The sequence below is a fragment of the Neofelis nebulosa genome, chromosome 1, assembly GCF_028018385.1.
Source record: "Neofelis nebulosa isolate mNeoNeb1 chromosome 1, mNeoNeb1.pri, whole genome shotgun sequence".
Classification (NCBI taxonomy): Eukaryota; Metazoa; Chordata; class Mammalia; order Carnivora; family Felidae; genus Neofelis; species Neofelis nebulosa.
In genome coordinates this window covers 86,558,439-86,578,603 of record NC_080782.1, presented here as the reverse complement: position 1 = coordinate 86,578,603, position 20,165 = coordinate 86,558,439, and the positions used below count along the sequence as shown (strand labels likewise).

The 20,165-nt window shown below is 39.0% G+C and overlaps 1 protein-coding gene across 4 annotated transcripts in view; it reads left to right on the top strand.

Annotated features, from left to right (window-relative positions):
• The window catches only part of ADGRV1 (adhesion G protein-coupled receptor V1), a 563,532-nt gene extending 544,981 nt beyond the window's left edge, over window positions 1-18,551 (top strand). For all 4 annotated transcript variants that reach the window (XM_058727155.1, XM_058727147.1, XM_058727130.1 and 1 more), the window contains 3 exons: window positions 6,047-6,238; window positions 9,081-9,258; window positions 18,119-18,551. In XM_058727155.1, the coding sequence (XP_058583138.1) occupies window positions 6,047-6,238; window positions 9,081-9,258; window positions 18,119-18,237 (489 nt within the window). In that variant the 3' untranslated portion in view covers window positions 18,238-18,551. The remainder of the gene's footprint in view (window positions 1-6,046; window positions 6,239-9,080; window positions 9,259-18,118) is intronic.
• The last annotated feature ends 1,614 nt before the right edge of the window (window positions 18,552-20,165 follow it).

The following is a 20,165-nucleotide window of genomic DNA, read 5'->3' as shown; positions in this document are numbered from 1 at the left end:
CAGCTCAGATCATGATCTCACAGTTTGTGAGTTAGAGCCCCACGTCGGGCTCAGTGCTGACAGCTCAGAGCCTAGAGCCTGCTTCGGATTCTGTGTCTCCCTCTCTCTCTGCCCCTCCCCCATTCACACTCTTTGTGTGTCTCTCTCTCTGTCTCTCAAATATAAAATAAAACATTAAAAATAATAATAATGAAGATGGAATAAAGACATTTTCAGGCAGACAAAAGTTGAAAGAATTTATTTCTAACATATCTGAACTCTAAGAAATGCTAAAAAGAAGTTCTGCAGGCTAGAGGGAAAGAGAAGTGATACGAGCAAATCCTGTTCCAAAGAAAGGAATGAAGAGCACCAGAAAGAGCAAATGAGGCATTAAAAACAAAGGATCATTTTTAAAATCATTCCCACTTTATACATACATATGTCATTAAGTCTCTTTGAATACCATTGGCTATTTAAAAATAAAAGTAACATTAAGTGCACATCATTCTAGATACCTTTTTTGGAATACTAAATACGATTGGATGTCTAATTACAAGTAAATTTTAAATTATGTGACCATATTATATTTGCTGTAATATACAAAACTAAATTTATTTGAAAATTTCATTAGAAAAACTAAAATGGAAGAGGAGTAATTGTTGAATTTCAAAAAATTGTTCTATACCACAAATATAGATATACTAGGTAGGGGTGCCTGGCTGGATCCTTTGGAGGAACATGTGACTCTTGATCTAAGGGTTGTGAGTTCAAGCCCCAAGTTGGGGCATAGAGCTTACTTTAAGAAAAAAGAAGACAAGAAATTATAAATACATTAAAGGATTAGAGGGGTGCCTGGGTGGCTCTGTCAGTTAAGCATCTGACTCTTGATTTTGGCTCAGATCGTGATCTATCGGTTTGTTGGATTGAGCCCAAGTCAAGCTCTGCACCAACAGTGCAGAACCTGCTTGGGATTCTCTCTCTTCTCTCTCTCTGTGCCCACACCCCAGCTCTTTCACTCTTTCTATCTCAAAATTTAAAAAAAAATTTTTTTAATGATTAGAATCACTGTTTTTTATTACCTAGGTATTTCAATTTTATAGTATTGATTGACTACATGCTGTAAAAGATGGAATCATGAATAATCATGTCTCCCATCTCCTCTATCCCAACCTTAGGAACTTTCTTAGTTAATATTATCTTTTTAGGTTGTCTAGACTTAACTTTTTCATTTGACTCTCTAATTCTCATAATTTTGTTCAGTATTGGTTTTATATCTAAATGCATAGATATATAGGTCTTTTTACATGATCCTTTTTTTTTTCAAGTTTATTTTAGAGAGAGGGAGAGAGAATCCTATGCAGGCTCCAGACTGCTAGGTCGGAGCCCAACACAGGGCTCAAAGCCACCAACCATGAGATCAAGAGTTAGATACCCAACTGACTGAGCCACCCAGGCACCCCACATGATCCTTTTGCCATCTTTGTACTGAATTCTGTTTTTTCTTCTGTACGGGCAATTCATCTCTTTATTGGTTATATTTTATTATCATGTAGTTTGGGTTACCTTCACCCAAGAGGATACATGGATGTTGCATTCCCAGCATATTTTTTTAATGGTTGATAATTTCAAATGCTCTATTGGCTGAGTGTAATATTCTTGGACCACTTTTTCCCCTCAGAACTTAATAGATATTGTTCCATTGTCTTTTAGCACTACTAGTTGATGTAAAGAAGTCTGAGGAAAGCCTAAAATTTACCACTTAGTCACAGATTGGCTTTTTTTCTGCTTGAATATCTTAAAGTTTAAAACTTAGTAAGGCTATGATTTGGTATTAAGGAATCTGTATCAAAATTTCCCTGGTACATGATATTATACTTTCAATCTGAAGGTTCAGTTATTTTTTTCTTTTACAAGAAATTATTATTATATTAATATTATGTCTTTTTATTCATCTTCAGTTATCATTCTTTGGATTCCCCTTTTCAAGTATAGCAATGAACAATTCTTGAGTATTTTTTTCCCTATTAGCTTCTGTAATTCCTTTAATCTTTGTCTTTTTCATCTTAGTTCACTGGACTTTATATTAGCAAAATCTCCTTTATTTTCAAACTCTCTGAATCATAGTTAGTGCCAACTACTAACAGCACAGTAGTTCAACTTTTGTGGTTACAGTGAGATGTGCGGTGTCTGTAAGACCAATTTCTCATTACCTGTGAAACTCTAGCTTTTTATTCTTCAAATATTTAAGTGCTGGCACCTCTATAAACTTTACATTTTAGTGTCTAGACATTTAATTCTTTGTGTTTTAATGGCAGGCTAGGCACTATCACCTGCATATTTTTATCATGCATCATTGGCCAAAACTCTTTGCCAGAAACTGAAATAAATATTAGAAGTAGAGGTTGTGTGGAGTCAGTATGTCAGGTTGCTGAACACATTTAGCTCAGTATCTGTGAGAGCTCTTTTTGGATGGGTGTGTTAATGTTCACTGGTGGAGGACACAGTGTAAGGTCTGTCACACTTTGTGTGGAACGTGGAAAAAATAGTGAGCTGATGTTTCGCTTTATTTAGAGCCGATTTAAAATTAAAGAAATGGGACTGGGCAGCTGTTTTTAAATGGGCTCATTGAATGCATTTGATTTTTTCACCACTTTTTTATAACCTGAAGGAATTAGGGGAAGGGCGTGGCAGAGACAAAGGGGATTGCCGAAGGTGACAGTTTGCATGCAGTTACGGTTTGAATACCTGGATTCTACCCTCTCCTGAGATCTTTTTACAAGTCCTGCCAAGATTAACTGCTTCTGTTTGAAGGCTGTATCGTAGTCCTCAGAGGGAGGCACTTTCAGATTGAAGATGAGTTCTCCAAATCAGCGCAAAGCCCTAAGACTTCACTTCCTTCAGGAGCAGGCAGCTTAATCAACTTGCTGTTTTACCCGGTTCTTCTCTGCCACCACTTCTCGGGAAGATCTGTCAAATAGCAAAGTTGATTCTTTCCCACCTTAATGGAACTGATAGATATCACTGAGTTAAGCAGCCACATCTGCTGTACTTATTTTCCTCTTTGATCATATTAGGAGAATGTTTTAACTCCTTTAGACATTATGGTCTGTTTGTGTCTCACTGAATGTTTGCCAATGAGTTTAAATGCCTGAATCAAAAAAATTAAATTAAATTAAAAATTGGCCTTCCGATTCTGTGTCTCCCTCTCTCTCTGCCCCTCCCCCGTTCATGCTCTGTCTCTCTCTGTCCCAAAAATAAAAAAATAAAAAAAAAAAAAAACGTTGAAAAAAAAAAAAAAACTAAAGGGGCGCCTGGGTGGCGCAGTCGGTTAAGCGTCCGACTTCAGCCAGGTCACGATCTCACGGTCTGTGAGTTCGAGCCCCGCGTCAGGCTCTGGGCTGATGGCTCGGAGCCTGGAGCCTGTTTCCGATTCTGTGTCTCCCTCTCTCTCTGCCCCTCCCCCGTTCATGCTCTGTCTCTCTCTGTCCCAAAATAAATAAAAAAACAAAACAAAACAAAACGTTGAAAAAAATAAAAATTGGCCATAGTAGGTATGTTTCATCCAGATACAATCTAACTAAAGACTTTGAAAACATTTTTCATCATTGTAGTAGGAGATCCAACAAAATTATCAAAATAGCAATGCGCAGAAAGAATTCCCTTCTGTCACCCTTCCCTGAGTAAAGCATAGGAACAACAGGTGGATGGATTATATAGGTCTTGCTTCTAAAAGAGTTAACCTATTACTTTGTAAGATATTGTTGTCTCTGTGAGCAACTTGAGAGTAGGAATCTGATGTTTTATCCTTGCATCTCAGTGCCTGACCGTGTACATATAGTGGGTGGTCAGCATTTTGGATTGAACACTTGAGATTCTAGATTCTCTGTTACATTATTTTACAGACCAGCATATAAGGGAGAGCCTGGGATTGAAACATGCAGTGTTTGGGAAAGGAACTTGTTTTTACTCTGAGGTCAGAAATCTCCATGGCTGAGTACTTTAGATAAAGAAGCTCCCTTTTCTGTATTTGCCCATCCTGGGCCGGACCCAGGCAAATGTCACACAATCTACATTTAAACATTCTTTTCTTTTCTAAAATGTTTATGTTTCCTGGGGGCACATCTAAAAGATTCAAAGTATTAGCTGTATATGTATTCTTTTAAGAAAAAGAAAAAAAAACACATGTAATTTTCACATGCAAGTTATTTTCAGCAGGCAGTTCCTTTCCTGAAGCACAAAAGGCTAGATATAAAAACAAACAAGAGAGAATGTGCTGTTTTAATAAATGGGTCCTTAGAGATGGATTTTAAAACATGGTTTTTGTTTCCTGATCTAGCTTTTACCCTATCACTTCGTAACACTTAGAGAAATCCTGAAATAAATCAGAGACATTCTCACAGTTTTTAAGGCTGACAGTTTAATTTTTTTCCTGTTTTGTCTATTGCTGTGGCCAATTTAATTAGGTCATACCCATGTGAAAAATTACTTGTTCAAGAAAAATTTTGGATGTGTGTGTGTGTTTTCAGGAAGATTTATTTCTGCTAACGTTTATATCATCATTTGCATGTGAAACTAATTCACTTACCTACATAACTTAAAATACTAATGTTGCTCAAAAACAAACAAAACAACCCTAATTCAAAAGGAAACATGTTTCTGTTAGTAACTTTATATTGTGGTTAAGGTAATTATACTTAAAAATATTTTTAGCAGGTGAATCACTGATTTTAAAACATATCTGTTAATTATACAGATTGGATACCAACTCTGGAAGGGGGAGAAAGACCTAATTTATGGCAGTATTCTAGAAATGGCAACATACCTCACATGCTAGCATGCCCATCATGCAGACTGTTTTCGAATTTCATTTTATTAAAAATTCATTGTCATTCTTATGCCTTGAGTATTTTCTAACAGACACTTTGCTATTTATACCAGCAGATACAAGTTTCAAGCCCACAAGTATATTATTTGCATTATTGCTTCCATACTCCTAGAAATGTCATGAACCATGTGAGAATGCAAGCTTCACAAAACGAAGAAACTTACTCGTATTTCATGAACAATGTTAACATTAACTCCTTTTCTTCTTTAATAGGCTTGCTTTCATTTTTGTGGATTAATGTAAGAATTTTCATAACTAAGGAGATTCTAATTTGCTTCCAAAACTTAAACACCAAGATTAACAGATACAAAAGCCACAATTTAACATATTTTATTGACCGAGAATAAAGGTCAAAATTACCAAGCATTATAGAAGCACCATTAGAAGTATACAGTAGATCCCTTGTAGAAATCATGAAGGACAGCCAGTGTAGGCCATGTCTGGAACACAAATGCAAAATCTGAGTTGCTCTCTGTGACGGAAGCAGAGCAATTGTCAAAAGCTTGACTAGGTTGCAAAAGAATTTAAAGGGCCAGCAGATCTTTAAGAACTCACAAGATAGCTTTGTTGTCTCCTGGAACGTTCGCTGAAAAGCAAGGCACGCTAAATACCAAGCAATTCACAGAATTCCTGAGTCCCTACCCAGTGATGCTGTTTTCAAATGAAATAAGTCAGTGAGCTGTATAAACAAAATCAGAAGGCTCAATTAGTACTGCCCTTCTGGAAGTCTACCTCACTTCAACCATTTTGCTAGGAAAAAAATGAGAACAAGTGAGATCCATGGGAAAAGAGTAATTTTCGGGAAGGCAAGAGGTTTGCTTTCTATAACAAAAAGCTACACGGCTAATCAGATATGCGTCTGCAGTTTGTTTTCACATATTTGTAGGGCTAGATTTCAGAGTCACTTGTGTTTTAATCAAGAAAAAAAATGTGGTTTTTTTTGTTTGTTTTTTTTTGTTTTTAGTGAGGGGGCACTTTTCCCAAATAACACTGGAAAACTTTTTTGTGACATCCAGAAATTTACAGTGGCCCCTTGCTAGCCTTGTAACATGTTCTGTAATTCCCAGCTTCAGGTAGAATTTGAATGCTTGTAGAAAATCCGGCTATGTTTACAACCACCTTTATTTTTCAGCTGCGGTAGCCGGATTTCCTTTAACAAACTAGTGTTATTTTCTTTTGCAGGGACTTTATGTTTTTGTGGTTTATTTCATTCTGCACAACCAGACGTGCTGCCCTATGAAGGCCAGCTACACAGTGGAAATGAATGGACACCCTGGACCCAGCACAGCCTTCTTCACACCAGGGAGTGGCATGCCTCCTGCTGGAGGGGAAATCAGCAAGTCCACGCAGAACCTTATCAGTGCTATGGAGGAGGTGCCTGCTCTTGCCTTTGCTCTTGCAGTTGCTCACTTCTCCCCTCCCTCCCTGCCTCCCCTTCCCTCCTCCTTTCTCCCTTCCGTACCCATCTCCCCCTCTCTTCCCACCTCTCCCTCTTTCTCTCTCCCTCCCCCTTTCCCTGTCCACCTCCACCTCAAGATGATTGCAGGTTAAAAGGTACTATGTGACTTTTAAATCCCTCTCCTGGGAACAGCCTCTGATCAGTGGTATTTGACTGGCTTACTGTGGTATCATGCCTGTTACCTCATTCTCTTTTTCCCTGCCCTGTGAGCTAAACTAACCAGCGATTTGTACTGGGAAGTCAGAACATAATTTGTCGTCTCTTTCTTCAAAATCTTCCTAATTTAAAATGGCAGTGACTGGATGTGCTTTGGAAATGTTTTTTTTAAATACTGTTCTTCCTAAAAATACGTTCTTCACTCTCTTTCTTCAGCCATCCCAGCTCATTACTTGGATCCCAGCAAATACTCAGTGAAAAGAAAAGAGGCTAAAACTCTTTTTAAGTACCAGAAAATATTTTAGGGCAAAAGCTTGGAAGAGGGCTTCAGCAGCACTGCTAGAAAAATCTATCCAGGATGTCCTCTGTGAGATCCACCTCCCACTGTTCTTTGCATTCTGTCGTCATCATTTTGCTTTCCTTTGTCTAAATCACATTGCCACCAATCTGTCAGTAATGCTACCCATAGCACTGGGACCAATGCTCAAAGTTTAAACTTACATGAAGACATTTGTCCAGGAAGAGATAGTATGCAGGTCCCTGACCATTTCTACAGTGCCAGAAGAATGCTTGCTTATTGCTCCTTACATAACTCACATTGCTGTCTTTGTATTAAAGAGCCAAGGGCAAGGGCACCTGGGTGGTGGCCAATTAAGTATCGGACTCTTGTTTTAGGCTCAGGTCATGATCTCAAGGTTCCTGAGTTTGGTTCCTGAGTTCGAACCCCATGTTGGACTCTGTGCTGACGGCACAGAGTCTGCTTGAGATTCTCTCTCTCTCCTTCTCTTTCTGCCCATCTCCTGCTTGTGCTGTCTCTGTCTCTCTCAAAATAAGTAAATAAACATTTTAAAAAAGGAAAACCAAGGGAAACAGTATTTGTGTTTGCATCCTGAAATCTGGCAAGAAATCAAAGTGCATCTGTCTGAAAAGGTAATGGTTTATTGATAGGTAAGTAGGTAAATAGGTAGGTGGTAGGTATGTAGATAGATAATCTACCTGCTAAGTGATATTTTTTGTCTCCCATGTTAAATGTCGAAAGGAATTTTATTCATGTCATGTTAAAATTAAAATAGGTAAGTGATCACAAGTATATTTAAGAATTGGGATATATCTTTAGTACCCTTAAATGTTTAGAAATCTAGTGCCATTTCTATATCCCCAAAGTGGTTAAAATGGAATTGTTTTCACATTGTAGTTGGTACCAATAGAAATGGATACTTTTTTTTTAATTTTTTTTTTAATGTTTATTTATTTTTGAGACATAGAGAGACAGAGCATGTACGGGGGAGGGTCAGACAGAGAGGGAGACACAGAATTGGAAGCAGGCTCCAGGCTCTGAGCTGTCAGCGCAGAGCCCGGCGCGGGGCTCGAACTCACGGACCGCGAGATCATGACCTGAGCCAAAGTCGGACGCTTAACCGACTGAGCCACCCAGGCGCCCCAGAAATGGATACTTTTAGAACCAACGATTCAGGAGTGAATCTTTAAAAAAAAAAAAAAAAAATGTTTTTTTGTCTTTTTGATTGTTTATCCAATCTAGCATTTGTCTAGATCTGAGCTATACAGTACAATAGCCATTAGCCATGTGTGGCTATTTAAATTCAAACTAAGTAAAATTAAACAGCATTAAAAGTTCAGTTTGTCGCTCACCCTGGCCACATTCAAGTGCCCAGTAGCCACGTGTTCCGTGGCTGCCGCAAAGGAGAGCACAGATTTAAAATATCCGTGTCATCACAGAAAGCTCTGCTGAGCAGTGTGGCTCTAGATGGTCAACTTCTTACTGAAATATTTTAAGGCTTAATCTTCTCTCACATTATTCCTACAGTCCTCAGGTCACTTTTCTCAGCAGGAGGCTCCCCTGTAGTCTCTCAGAAAACCCCGTGTCGGGAGGGAGCAGCTGTGACAATTCAGTTCCTGGGCCTGAGCCACTACTTGAATGTTCATGTAGGGTGTTGCACAATGGCACACCCTTCAAGTGTGTCCTGCCTTCCTCAGAAGCTCAGAATTGGCCTTGATCCAGCTGTCAGTGAGGGACTGTCAGCGACATTCTAGAAAGCCACGCAGAGAAGGGAAAGCATTAGGCAAGGAAGGATTAAGGAGTTGTTTATCAGTGACCAAGAGGGAAGTGAATACATTTAATCATTTTAGGTTAGAACTATCTTTTTAATCATTTAATCCAATGATTATGTGAAGATTTATTTTGTAACTGGAAGGTTCTACCTTTTACTCCCCTTAGGCTATTTTGTTCACCAGTCCATTAACTGCCCCCAGTTCTTATATTCTTAACAGTTTCCTTCCCATACATCCTACAAAAAAATAAAACATGTTGTTTGGGTTTAAAAAATAATTTTCTTTCCCCACACATGACCACATAGAAATCTACAAGTAATTCTAATAGAGAAGTTGTTGAGAAACACCAGATTAGGTTGTCTCTAAGGACAAAAGGTAAAATTAAAGAGGTCTTCTTCTAAACAGTTCAGCAGTCCCTTCACTTGATGTTTGTAATAAGAATGTGAAGATAAATTATTCATGTAGATATCAGAGTAACTATGTAGGTGTTGATATTATTGTTTCCTTTTCTCCCCACCCTACACCAAAAAGGTGCCACCTGATTGGGAGAGAGCATCCTTCCAACAAGCCAGTCAGGCCAGCCCTGACCTGAAGCCAAGTCCGCAGAATGGCGCCACATTTCCTTCCTCTGGAGGATATGGCCAGGGGTCACTAATAGCTGATGAGGAGTCCCAGGAGTTTGATGACTTGATATTTGCATTAAAAACTGGTATGTATGAACCCACAAACCACATTAGAAGTAGGCACTCTTGCTATGCTACAACTTATGTCCTCTTCCCATGAAGTGCACATCCTGATTCTCATGACCCATTCCTAATCCTAGCCAAACTTTAGGATATTTTGTTCTTGGCACCAACTATAACACAATCTAAAAATAATTTATAATTTGCTTTTAAGAAAAAGGCATACTCTAAATGTAAATGTCTCTGTCCTGGAATCTTGATGTAACACCAAGATACCATTAAAACAATCTCAGTGTTGTAAGACAATCTGGTAGGGATCTCACTCAGAGGGTTTTGCCTCTGACCTGCCACGGAGACCTAGAGTGTCTTTGAAGCAAAGAATTTCAAAGGCAGTATCATGGGCGGCATGTAGTTCTTTCGTTTTCCAAGCACCATAACATATTGTATCTCACTGGCTCCTCCTACATGTTCAACCCCACTCAGCCTGTGACCCCAATAGATAGTTGTTTTCAAATAAAATATACGGGTTTTTTCCTTTCCTTTAAACATTTTTTTTTTTAATTATTAAGTAAACTCTACCCCAACGTGGGGCTTGAACTTAAGACCCTGAGATCAAAAGTCCCATGCTGTCGACTGAGCCAGGTAGGTGCCCCTGCATTTTTTTTTTTTCTCAGAAAGATCTTGAACTGCCAGTGTTATAAAAATTTCAGTGAAATTTTCATTTCTAGATGTGCAAGCAAGCAAGAAGATACGTCCATGCTCAGATGAGCCTATTAAAATAATTATTCCAAGTATATTTTACTATATATATATATATATATATATATATATATAGTAAATATATATATATATATATATAATATAGGCATATATATATATATATATATATATGCCTATATTAAGCATAGTGCTTGGAGGGGCACCTGGGTGGCTCAGGCAGTTAAGGGTTCGACTTCAGCTCAGGTCATGATCTTGCAGTTTGTGGCTTCGAGCCCCACATCAGGCTCTGTGCTGACAGCTCAGAGCCTGGAGTCTGCTTCAGATTCTGTGTCTCCCTCTCTCTATGCCTCTCCCCTGCTTGCTCTCTGTGTCTCTCTTGAAAACAAATAAACATCAAAAAAAAAAAATTAAAGAAAAAAGAATAGTGTTTGGAAAATGAATACTTTCCAATATTCATATCCAACAATATTGTTGGAAAAATGAATGAATGAAAGAAAAATGAAACTTAAGAGTTTGCTTGGAGGAATAGACATTCACACAAATGTGATATAAGGAAGAGTAAATAAGTAGTGAAAAGAAATATTAATTATTGAAGAGATCAAGGAAATCTTTTTAAATGCTCTCAATTGTATCTTGAAAAATATGTAGGTTTTAAATAGGTGAAGGGTGGAGGAAAGGCATTGCAGACTGAGGGGGTAGAATGAGCCATGCCTTGGGGCTTACAGGTGCTCAGTTTATAGGTGCCTGGGGAGAAGAGACCCTGCCTGCAGCATGGCCAGGGTGGAAGGTGAGTGCATGCAGGCAGCAGCACGAAGGCCTGAAACCTGCATGGTTTATAATTTACTGTAGTTTCCCAACTGGGTTTCAGCGAACAACCTCCTTGAGATATTTATAGCCCTCCTCAATGGGAGGATCCCCTGACTGAGTCTATTTGGGAAACTGCAAAGATTCACAATTCAATTAGCATTTTAGCAGCTCTGAAAAGTCCTAGAGTAAAGAAACCCACTTCACTTAATTTAACCTGGTGTTTCCGGAACACATTTAGTAATAGATTCATTTTGTGGGAGCAGAACACTTGCTGGTATTTTACATAATGTTAAAATGCTGCTCAGATTCCATGTTAAAGAGTGGGATTTTTATAGAACCTAGTGAGCCATGGAGGTTTTTGAGGAGAGGAATGGCATGTTCCCACTGGTTTTTGAGGCAAAATAACTCTTACAAAAGTATGAAGAGTAAATTTAGAAGCAAAACCAGAAAGGCTGGGAGATTGTTGCAATTGTCCAAGGGAATGGGGTTTGGGTCCCAGATTTAGGAAGTGGAAATAAGAAAGAGAAGATGAGCACAAGAGGAAGGCTGAGCGAACACTCAGAGGACAGTCAGTAAAGGCTTCTGCTTCTCACTTCAGAGGCTGAGGAATCATGTAAAGAGCATTTGTTCATTGATTTGTTTGCAGCGAGAAACTGGTGAGTTCAGATTCGGACTTATTGGTTATTAGGCCTGGTGGATCTTAAACATTCAGGCTTGAAGGATCTTAAGCTGAGGGTTTAGGATTGAAGGTATTGGTTTGAAATGCATCCATGCGGAGACTATATTTGAAGCTGCGGGGATGGACAAGTTTGATCTTGGGAGAATGAAGGAGAGAGAGAAGAAGAAAAGAGGTGAGGAAGGGAAAGAAGAACATCCTAGATAATATCTGCTTTTCAAGAGTGAATAGAAGAGGGTCCCACAAAGGAAACTGCAGCGTGCTGAGAAAGAGGTAAAGAGACAAGAAAGTTTTATGAAGGAGGTAATGAACAACTGCCCAAAATGCTCACTAGCATTAGGACTAGAAAGGGGCTTTCAGATTACTAATAATTCTCAGGGAAGATTATGTCCCCAGCACTACAAAGTGGTCAGTTGTTATTATGACACTGAAAACATAAAATGAATTCTTGCAGGATAATTACATTAGATGTGGGTCCTATATATATAACAAGTATTAAATGCATTCAGTTCAGGAATGTATGGAATGACTTGCTTACTTATAGATGAGTTTAGCATTCTTTGGAGCTCATTAAACTTGTTAGGAAATAAATACTTAAAAAGACTAAAATAACAGTCTGTAACATTGGATCCCTCTGTTTTCAGAAAAGCACCACCCCCTAGACGCTTCATCGTAGAATATGGTCAAATCAGAGGAGCAGTCCACATACCATTCCACCTACAGCTGAATTTACAGTTGATGAATAGGCCGGATTTGGCCCAACAGAGGGTTTTGTTTGATTCTCATAGTGTTGTAACATTTTTTTAAGTACACATTTAAGAATTTAGAGAAATTCCAGGGTGCCTGGCTGACTCAGTCAGACTATGCAACCCTTGATCTTGGGGTCATGATTTCAAGCTCCATGTTGGGTATAGAGATTACATGAAAACAAAAATCTTAAAGAAAAAAAATTTAGAGGTGTCCCATAAAACCCCACAATTTCTTTTTTTGAAAAATCTAGCAACAGAGTGCTTAAAGTCTAGCACAATCCTAAAACCTCCTTGATTAGAGTTATGTAATGGCTGCCCCTTTAGACAGACCATGAGATCTTTGATTTGTCCAGTGCTCACTAGACCTGGGTCACTGGTCTAAGCTATCCCACCTGGTCTCTGTGACATTTGAGTTCATAAACCTTAATGTATCACAGGTCCACTTTAACCATGGCTCACTGAAGTGATGGCTCTGATACTGGGCATAGTGGGTCTTCTAAGCCTTTTTCATTTAAACCACTAAACAACTTTGAAAAGCTATCTAACCCTTTGCATATATTTTAATAAAAATGTAAAGGTTTTCATAAGTTGAAATAGGATCAAATAATGTAATTTCCACTGTATTATAAGTTTAAAATGAAAATTTTACATTATTCTTTTAAACTATTTCATAGGAATCTAAATATCATAGCAACTAGATAACCATTGTTATTCATTCCATTTTTAAAATATAGGAGCAGACTTTTTTCTTAGATTTAGAAATTTTACATAATTGTCTTTTCTCCTTGAACTTGTATTTCCACTCCACTCCCACCACAGAATTTTATCCTAATGTATTTTGTGCTTGAAATTCATTTAATCTTCTCTTACTCATACTTCTTTCTCACAAAACATGTATATAAATTGAAATTTAAAATTATTCTGTGGCCATAAGGCTATATATAAACTGTCCAAATTTTCTTTTATTATCATTATAGTTATTATTAATCTACAATTGAGTAAGTCAGCACTGATTTTAAAATATTAAATGTTTTGATAAGTAATTATCAAAAACTCATGAGAAGAGTGCACCTTGGGACGCCTGGCTGCCTCAGTCAGATCTCATGGCCTTAAATTCAAGCCCCACCTTGGATAAATAAATAAACTTAAAAAAAAAACTTAAATAAGTAAACTTTAAAAAAAAAGGAGTGCACATAGAAGTTAAAGATCTGGGAATACATTTTCTTAAAGCTGTCCTTCTCATACCACCCTAGACCCTTTGAAAAGCCATGTACCAAAGGTAAAGGAATCCCAATGCTTCAGATGCTTTGTAAAGGACATCAGAGGCACTGACCTGGAGCATTGTATAGTATTAGATTATGAGGTGAGTGACCAGATTTTTATGTTGATCCAAAAATGACAAGATTCTAGAATATGTTAGGCTTGGAACATATTAGGCTTGGAAACAGGGTCTTTCTTCACTGAAGACTCCTCCCAGAGAAACTAATCTGATTCCTTATCATCCCTCATCTCTTAGCTTCCTGGCTTTACTCAGGCCAAGGACATAAATGTCATGGTAAACATTTCTTTATTGAAAACTTCAAATGATTTCTTTTTCAGTCAGAAGAAAATAAATAACAAGTCCTTGAATAGAAACAAAAACATTCAGAATCAAGGCCCAAATGCTCAAACTGCTCTAAGAACTCATTAATAAATTTCTCTTTCAGCTATATCACATAAAATCACAATGACTTATTTAACTTCAAAAACTTCTAGAGACCAGTGTGCTAAATAAAGTTAAGTGGGCATCAAAATGGAAGAGCAGAATTTGGAAAGCTAGAAGATTGAGGGAGAATGACCTTTGTATTACTGTCACATTTGAAAAATCCACAGAAAATAGGAATGTGCCTTGGGGTCAGAGAGCCCAGTGTTGGCAACCTAGTTCTGCAGTCCACTATCTGTGTGATTTTCAGCAAGTGACTCAAGCTTTCAGTTTCCTCATTTAGCTAATAAGAGTTATTATAAGTAGTTGGTAAGTTTTCCTGGGGTTTAGAGATTGTTAGTGTAAAGAATCTATCAGTAGCTGGCAGTCTAAGTTCAGTAGCACATTGTATAAATTATTTGTTTGGTTCAGCTCATTGTTATGCTTAAAAACAATCTTATTTTATTAAATTTTTTTGAACGTTTATTTATTTTTGAAAGACAGAGAAGGAGTGGGAGAGGGGCAGAGAGAAAGGGAGACACAGAATCTGAAGCAGGCTTCAGGCTCTGAGCTGTCAGCACAGAGCCCAACGCCAGGCACAAACTCCGGAACCATGAGATCATGACCTGAGCCGAAGTTAGACACTTAACTGACTGAGTCACCCAGGTGCCCCTTTTTCAGTTTATTTATTTATTTTGAGAGAGACAGAGACAGTGCAAGTAGGGGAGGGGCAGAGAGAAAGGGGGAGGGAGAGAATCCCAAGGAGGCCCCACACCTTAATCGCAGATATTCGAGGCTTGAAACCAGGAACTTAGAGATCATGATCTGAGCCAAAACCAAGAGCCGGCAGCTAAACCGACTGAGCCACCTAGGTGCCCCTAAAAACAATTTTACATATCCATACTGTGTTCTGAAACACCCGGGTGTTCATTGCATCATGACTATTAAGTGAGGTAGGAATGGGGGTGGCTTGAATATGTGCAGAGAAGGTTTAAAATGTGTTCTAGACGAGGCACAAAGTAGCACAATTAGAACTGCCACCAAAAAGACAGTATGGTATAGAAGAAAACACCTTATATTTGGGGTCAGAAGACCATTGGACATCTTCACTCTGGGATTTCCCTGCTATGTGACATGAGCAAGTCAGTCAACACCCTGATCTCCACTCAATCCCTGCATCTGTAAAACAAGACTAATAATCATCCTTTCCTAACTAAACTGTATTGAAATGTTGAAGAAAGGAGAGGCACTAGATGAATGTAAAATATTACAACTAGTTTCTTTGATATTACCTATTCTACCATAGGGAAAGGTGACTATTTCCACAGTTAGTGGATTTTTCTTGAATTTCTGGCTTAAAATTTAAGCAGAAAAATTCCTTTCAGAAAATCCTGATACTCACTGCAAAACACCCTCCCAGACTACTTATGCATTACAAAGAGCCCAGAAGCCTGGGACTATGTTCCCAGTCTGTCATGTTATTACTGTGTGTAATATGGGCCCTTTCTGAGTCTCAGTGAGGGATTAAGAATTGAGTAATATGCATTTATTTCAGCTTGGGAGAAACTGAGGAGGAGGATGAGCTGGGTCATGTAGATGTGGTGATTCAAGGGGAGACTCTATCTACAACTTCCTGACGTTTCACAGGGCTCTGGGCTACAAACAAGATGGTGACAGCCATTACTTTGAAAGCTACGCCCCATGTTAAACCTCCCAGCCCAGTCCCCTCTGTTCCTTGCTGTCTGCTCAGCAGGCTTTCGGTACAGAACTTCTCTCTGGTTTGCTTTGTAAATATGCTGAGCAAACACTTCTGTATTCCTAAGGAGATTTGGAGCAGGCCAGCACAAAGTCAGTGGGAGCTCATACTGGTTTGTTCATTAAGCCCCACTCTGCCCTGATGGTAATCATGGTGTCCTCTCCTTCTCTGTAGTTGCTGTCCTATTGGGCAACTTTGTTATTTAGCCCTTTTGTTCCTCCTTACCTGAGGCTGCTACTGGCCTCAGGGCCTCAGTTACCTTCTCCTTATAGAGTGGCCAAGGTCTTCCAATCCACTCAGGTTCTTCCAAGTGGGACAGTTCCCCTGCTCCCCTGGCAGAGAAGCATGGACCTTTTATCCTCCTTCTAAGACATAATAGCAGATTCAAATATTACCTCAGGGGCCAAGCAGATACTGTAGATGACGCAAGAGGACCAGATGAGAAAACAGTGGCAAACCAGAGGGTAGTGCCAGATCCATGTTTTTGCTCCTTTTTTTTTTTTTCCATTCCAAAAATGCAGGCCTAGTGCTGCCCTCTGCTTTTTCAAGAGAAACCAAAAATCTGATTTTTTTTTTCACATTAAATGTGTTCGTTTTGGCAACTAAATTTCTAAAAATGTTGTCATTGGCAATATTTTAGTTATTAACTTCCAAGAGTGCATGGGTGTTATACATTTTGCTCCATGACTTATATATACATTATCTGGAGAGATACCACATAATTTATTTTCCAAACCTAGGCAGTTTAAGAGAAAAAAGGGTATGTGATTCAGATTTTTTCAGGTATAAACTAGGACTTTTCTTTTCAAATATTGCATTCTCTACCTCCCTGTTTTGAAGGAAGGTGAAAGAGCTATCTGTGGAAGGGTGTGGGAATGGGCCTTGATGGATGGGCAGGAAGATACTCAGGCTGGAATTAATGGGCACATGAAGGACGAGACAAGAGACCTGATCACGTTGAGAAAGCTTTCCAATAGGCAAATGTTGAAGTATGTCTATTTGGTAGGGTAGAGCCAAATTAGGAAGTGTCCTGAAAGCCAATGCAGATGGTTCCAGACTTGATGTGTTACTGACGCATCAGCAAGAAGAGGGCAGTGAAATGTAGAAAGGATCAGAGGAACAGAACGGGCAATAAGGCTGGAAGAAACATTGTTGAGAACTAGAACGCAGAGCATAGCTTATTAATACATTCAGCAAACATTCACTGAACACCCACAGTGTGCTGAGCACTGTCCTGTGAGTTAGAAGATTCAAAGATATGAGGGATATGATGCAATGAGGGAGGCAGAAATTTTGAAAGAGAACCATCAGGTTTCTGTGGGTAGCCAAGGTAACCGCTGAGTTGATACTGACAGGAAGAATGGAGGCAGCCAGATTAAGGAGGTGGGGGATGAGAAGGGCATCTCAGGCAGGGGGATAGTAGTGAGATGTCAGGCTAGAGAGCAAAACGGGTCACGCAGATAGTGTGGGCCTTGAAGCGGGACTGAAGATAAGGCCTCCAGTGGTGAGACAGAAGGAAGAGATTCAGGAGAAAGCAGAAGAGCTCTGGAAAGAACCAGCAGGTCAGGGGATGAGATGAGCAAGTGTAGTGTCCCAGAAGCAAAGGGTGGAAGTGGGGTTTCAACAGCAACCTTTCACAGAGAGGGTGGGGAGGACAGACCCAGAAGAAGGAGGGCTTGGCTGGAAGAAGGCAGTGGTGGGCTCCTCCTTCCATCCCCAACTAGGTTAAGACGAATCTAATTCATAGCTACCAACTCTGCACATGTGCCTTTCCTGCGTTTCAAACAGAAAGGGAAGTCTCGGCTGCCCAGCAACTGGTTTTTCACTTTCCTTCTTGTTTGCAGCGTGTGTGCCCAGCAGAGGGGGAGGAGTGGGACCTGTAATCGGTAGTGATTCAGCCCAGCAGCACACCCTGTGACCACATCCCCATTCTGTGTGTGAGTGTGTGAGTGTGAGTGTGTGTGTGTGAGAGAACATGAGAGTTTGTGTTCCTCCGCACATTAGACAAGAGAAGAACAAGGTATTACTCCAGCACAGTGTTAAATTCTCTGAATTATTCTGAGTTGTAAAACGAGGAGTGAACAGTGGAGCTTCCTCAAAACAGAGATTCTGGGCGCTCTCTGTAATTAACAGCTAGCCTTGTGGGTTTTGTGTATGGATCTGTTTTGGTTCTGTGTTATGCAATTATTTTTATATTGGGATCAGATCTGAGTCATTCAGAGCCTGTGTCTTCTGGACGCTGATATGACAGCAGGTGTTGTCAGTGCAGCTCTTTCTTCTCAGAGCGTGCAACTCTTGATCTTGGGGTGGTGAGTTCAAACCCTACATTGGGTGTGGAGCCTACTTAAAAAAAATTAATAATGATATCTATTCGAAATGTATAGCTCGCTATTTACCAGTGTAATAGAAATAAACATGTGTTGTTTTGATTTAACTTGGCCCTCAAAACACTGCACTAATGGTTGGGAGTTTTGTGTTTATTCTTTTTCTATTACAGGTGCTGGTCTCAGTGTCAGTGATAATGAATCGGGTCAAGGGAGCCAGGAGGGAGGCACCTTGACTGACTCCCAGATCGTAGAACTCAGGAGGATACCCATTGCTGACACCCACCTCTAACGCCTTAGTGACCATTAGAACGATACTTTCGTATTTGTATTGGTTTTGAGCTAAAACTCTAATTTTTTACATACAGCTCTATAATAGGAACCTATGAATTGTACTGGATGATTAACCCAGAAGTGATTGTTGTGTTGGGAATATGAGTTACTTATCTTTGTGCAACCTGAAAATTCATTGCTATGATGAAGACTGGATCAATTTCTATCCCTTATACCATATATTCCAAGAATACTAGTTGTTTTTTTAATCATCCTGCATGGCTAACATTGTTTAATAAAAGTAATAACGATCAATAAAAACAATAGAATCCATATGACATCACCCAGGCTCGTTATTTATGAGGAAATGTTGTGTATGAGCAAAGAAACACGCTTACCTAGTGTGGTCAAGCACCTTTTTTCTTCCAGTATTGATACAGGTCATCCAGACTTAAGACTTTACAGCTTTTAGAAGACTTTCATTCCTAAAAACCATAAAATGTTATCATCTGTTAAAGATTCTACACTACGTGTTAACGGGGATACTGCAGTTTGCATCATCTTTCATCAAAAGTATGTATTTCTGCTCATTATAAAATTAGGGATCTGAACATTTTCCAAAATAAATGTTCTGTTCCCAGTTAAAAATAACTACTACATCAAGCATTTTAGCACAGCTAAGAAGAGGAGCATTTAAACAGTGCAGTTTGTTTAGGAGAAATATTTCTGGGTTTTGATTTTTCAGTCTTTCTTTGTCTTGGAATGAGAAATCAGAAAGTCTGTCCCAGAACAAACACTATTGTGTTTGTGATGATTTCATTGACTGTGGTTCCAGAAGAATCATTAGGAACAGAACACATTTGTCCTAAGGAAGCCTTTGTGACCTTTTGTTTCTGAATTTTTTAGTATTTTTGAGAAAATCAGTATCATCTCAACAAAAAAATTAAAATTAAAAATAATTAAGAGAAAACTTTGTTCCTTTAGAGCCATAATTAAAACACCTAAGTGTCCTTTAATTACTTAAGCATGGATTTACTTTTTATAAAACCTGAGTGGCATTATTTATCTTGATGAGATTGTGAAATGACTCTTCTCTTTCTGTTAGTCCTCCCCCACTCCTACTTCCTCCCTCTTACATGGAGTGTTCATGGGTGGATTGTCACTGTAGGTAGGAAACAAAAAGCTGCCCAACAAAATCAAACAGCATAACAAACAAAGCTCTGTCCTCGGTGGAGTCATAATCCTTTTTGGAAACTTTAGAATAGGTGGTAACAGGATTGTATTTACGTTATGTGACAAATAAGTTGGTTGTCTCTTTCAGCCCCAGCACTGCTCTGTATACAGTCTGTTTCATGATAGGGTGGAGGCAATTGATGAAATTGGTTATAATATGTAAAATCTAAGATGAATATTTTAGACTTGGTAACATTGAAATTGTTAATAGATTTTAATGAATTGGGGGCTTATGTAATGATGATAGAAATGTGAGATTTCATTGCATGGAATCTGTAAGTCATAGTCACTGTAACATTTTCCCCAGAAAACTAGATTCTTATTTGTCACTTAAGGTATTTTCTTAAGGAATTTACTTAGGGTAAAATCAGTCTCGTTACCACCATTTTTTAAAATAATTTTTTTACGTTTATTTATGTTGAGAGAGACAGAGCAGGAGCAAGAGAAGGGCAGAGCGAGAGGAGAGAGAATCCCAAGCAGGCTCTGCAGGGTCAGTGCAGAGCCCAACGTGAGGCCTGAACTCATGAAACCGTGAGATCATGACCTGAGGTGAAATCAAGAGTCAGATGCTTAACAGACTGAGCCAACCCAGGCGCTCCAACCACCACCTTTAAAGTTCATGAAAAGCCTATCACTTTACCAATGAGGAATTCTCTAACAAAGGCAATTGCCAGTAGCTACTCACTTTCATTTCAGCATATCGTCAGAATTTGG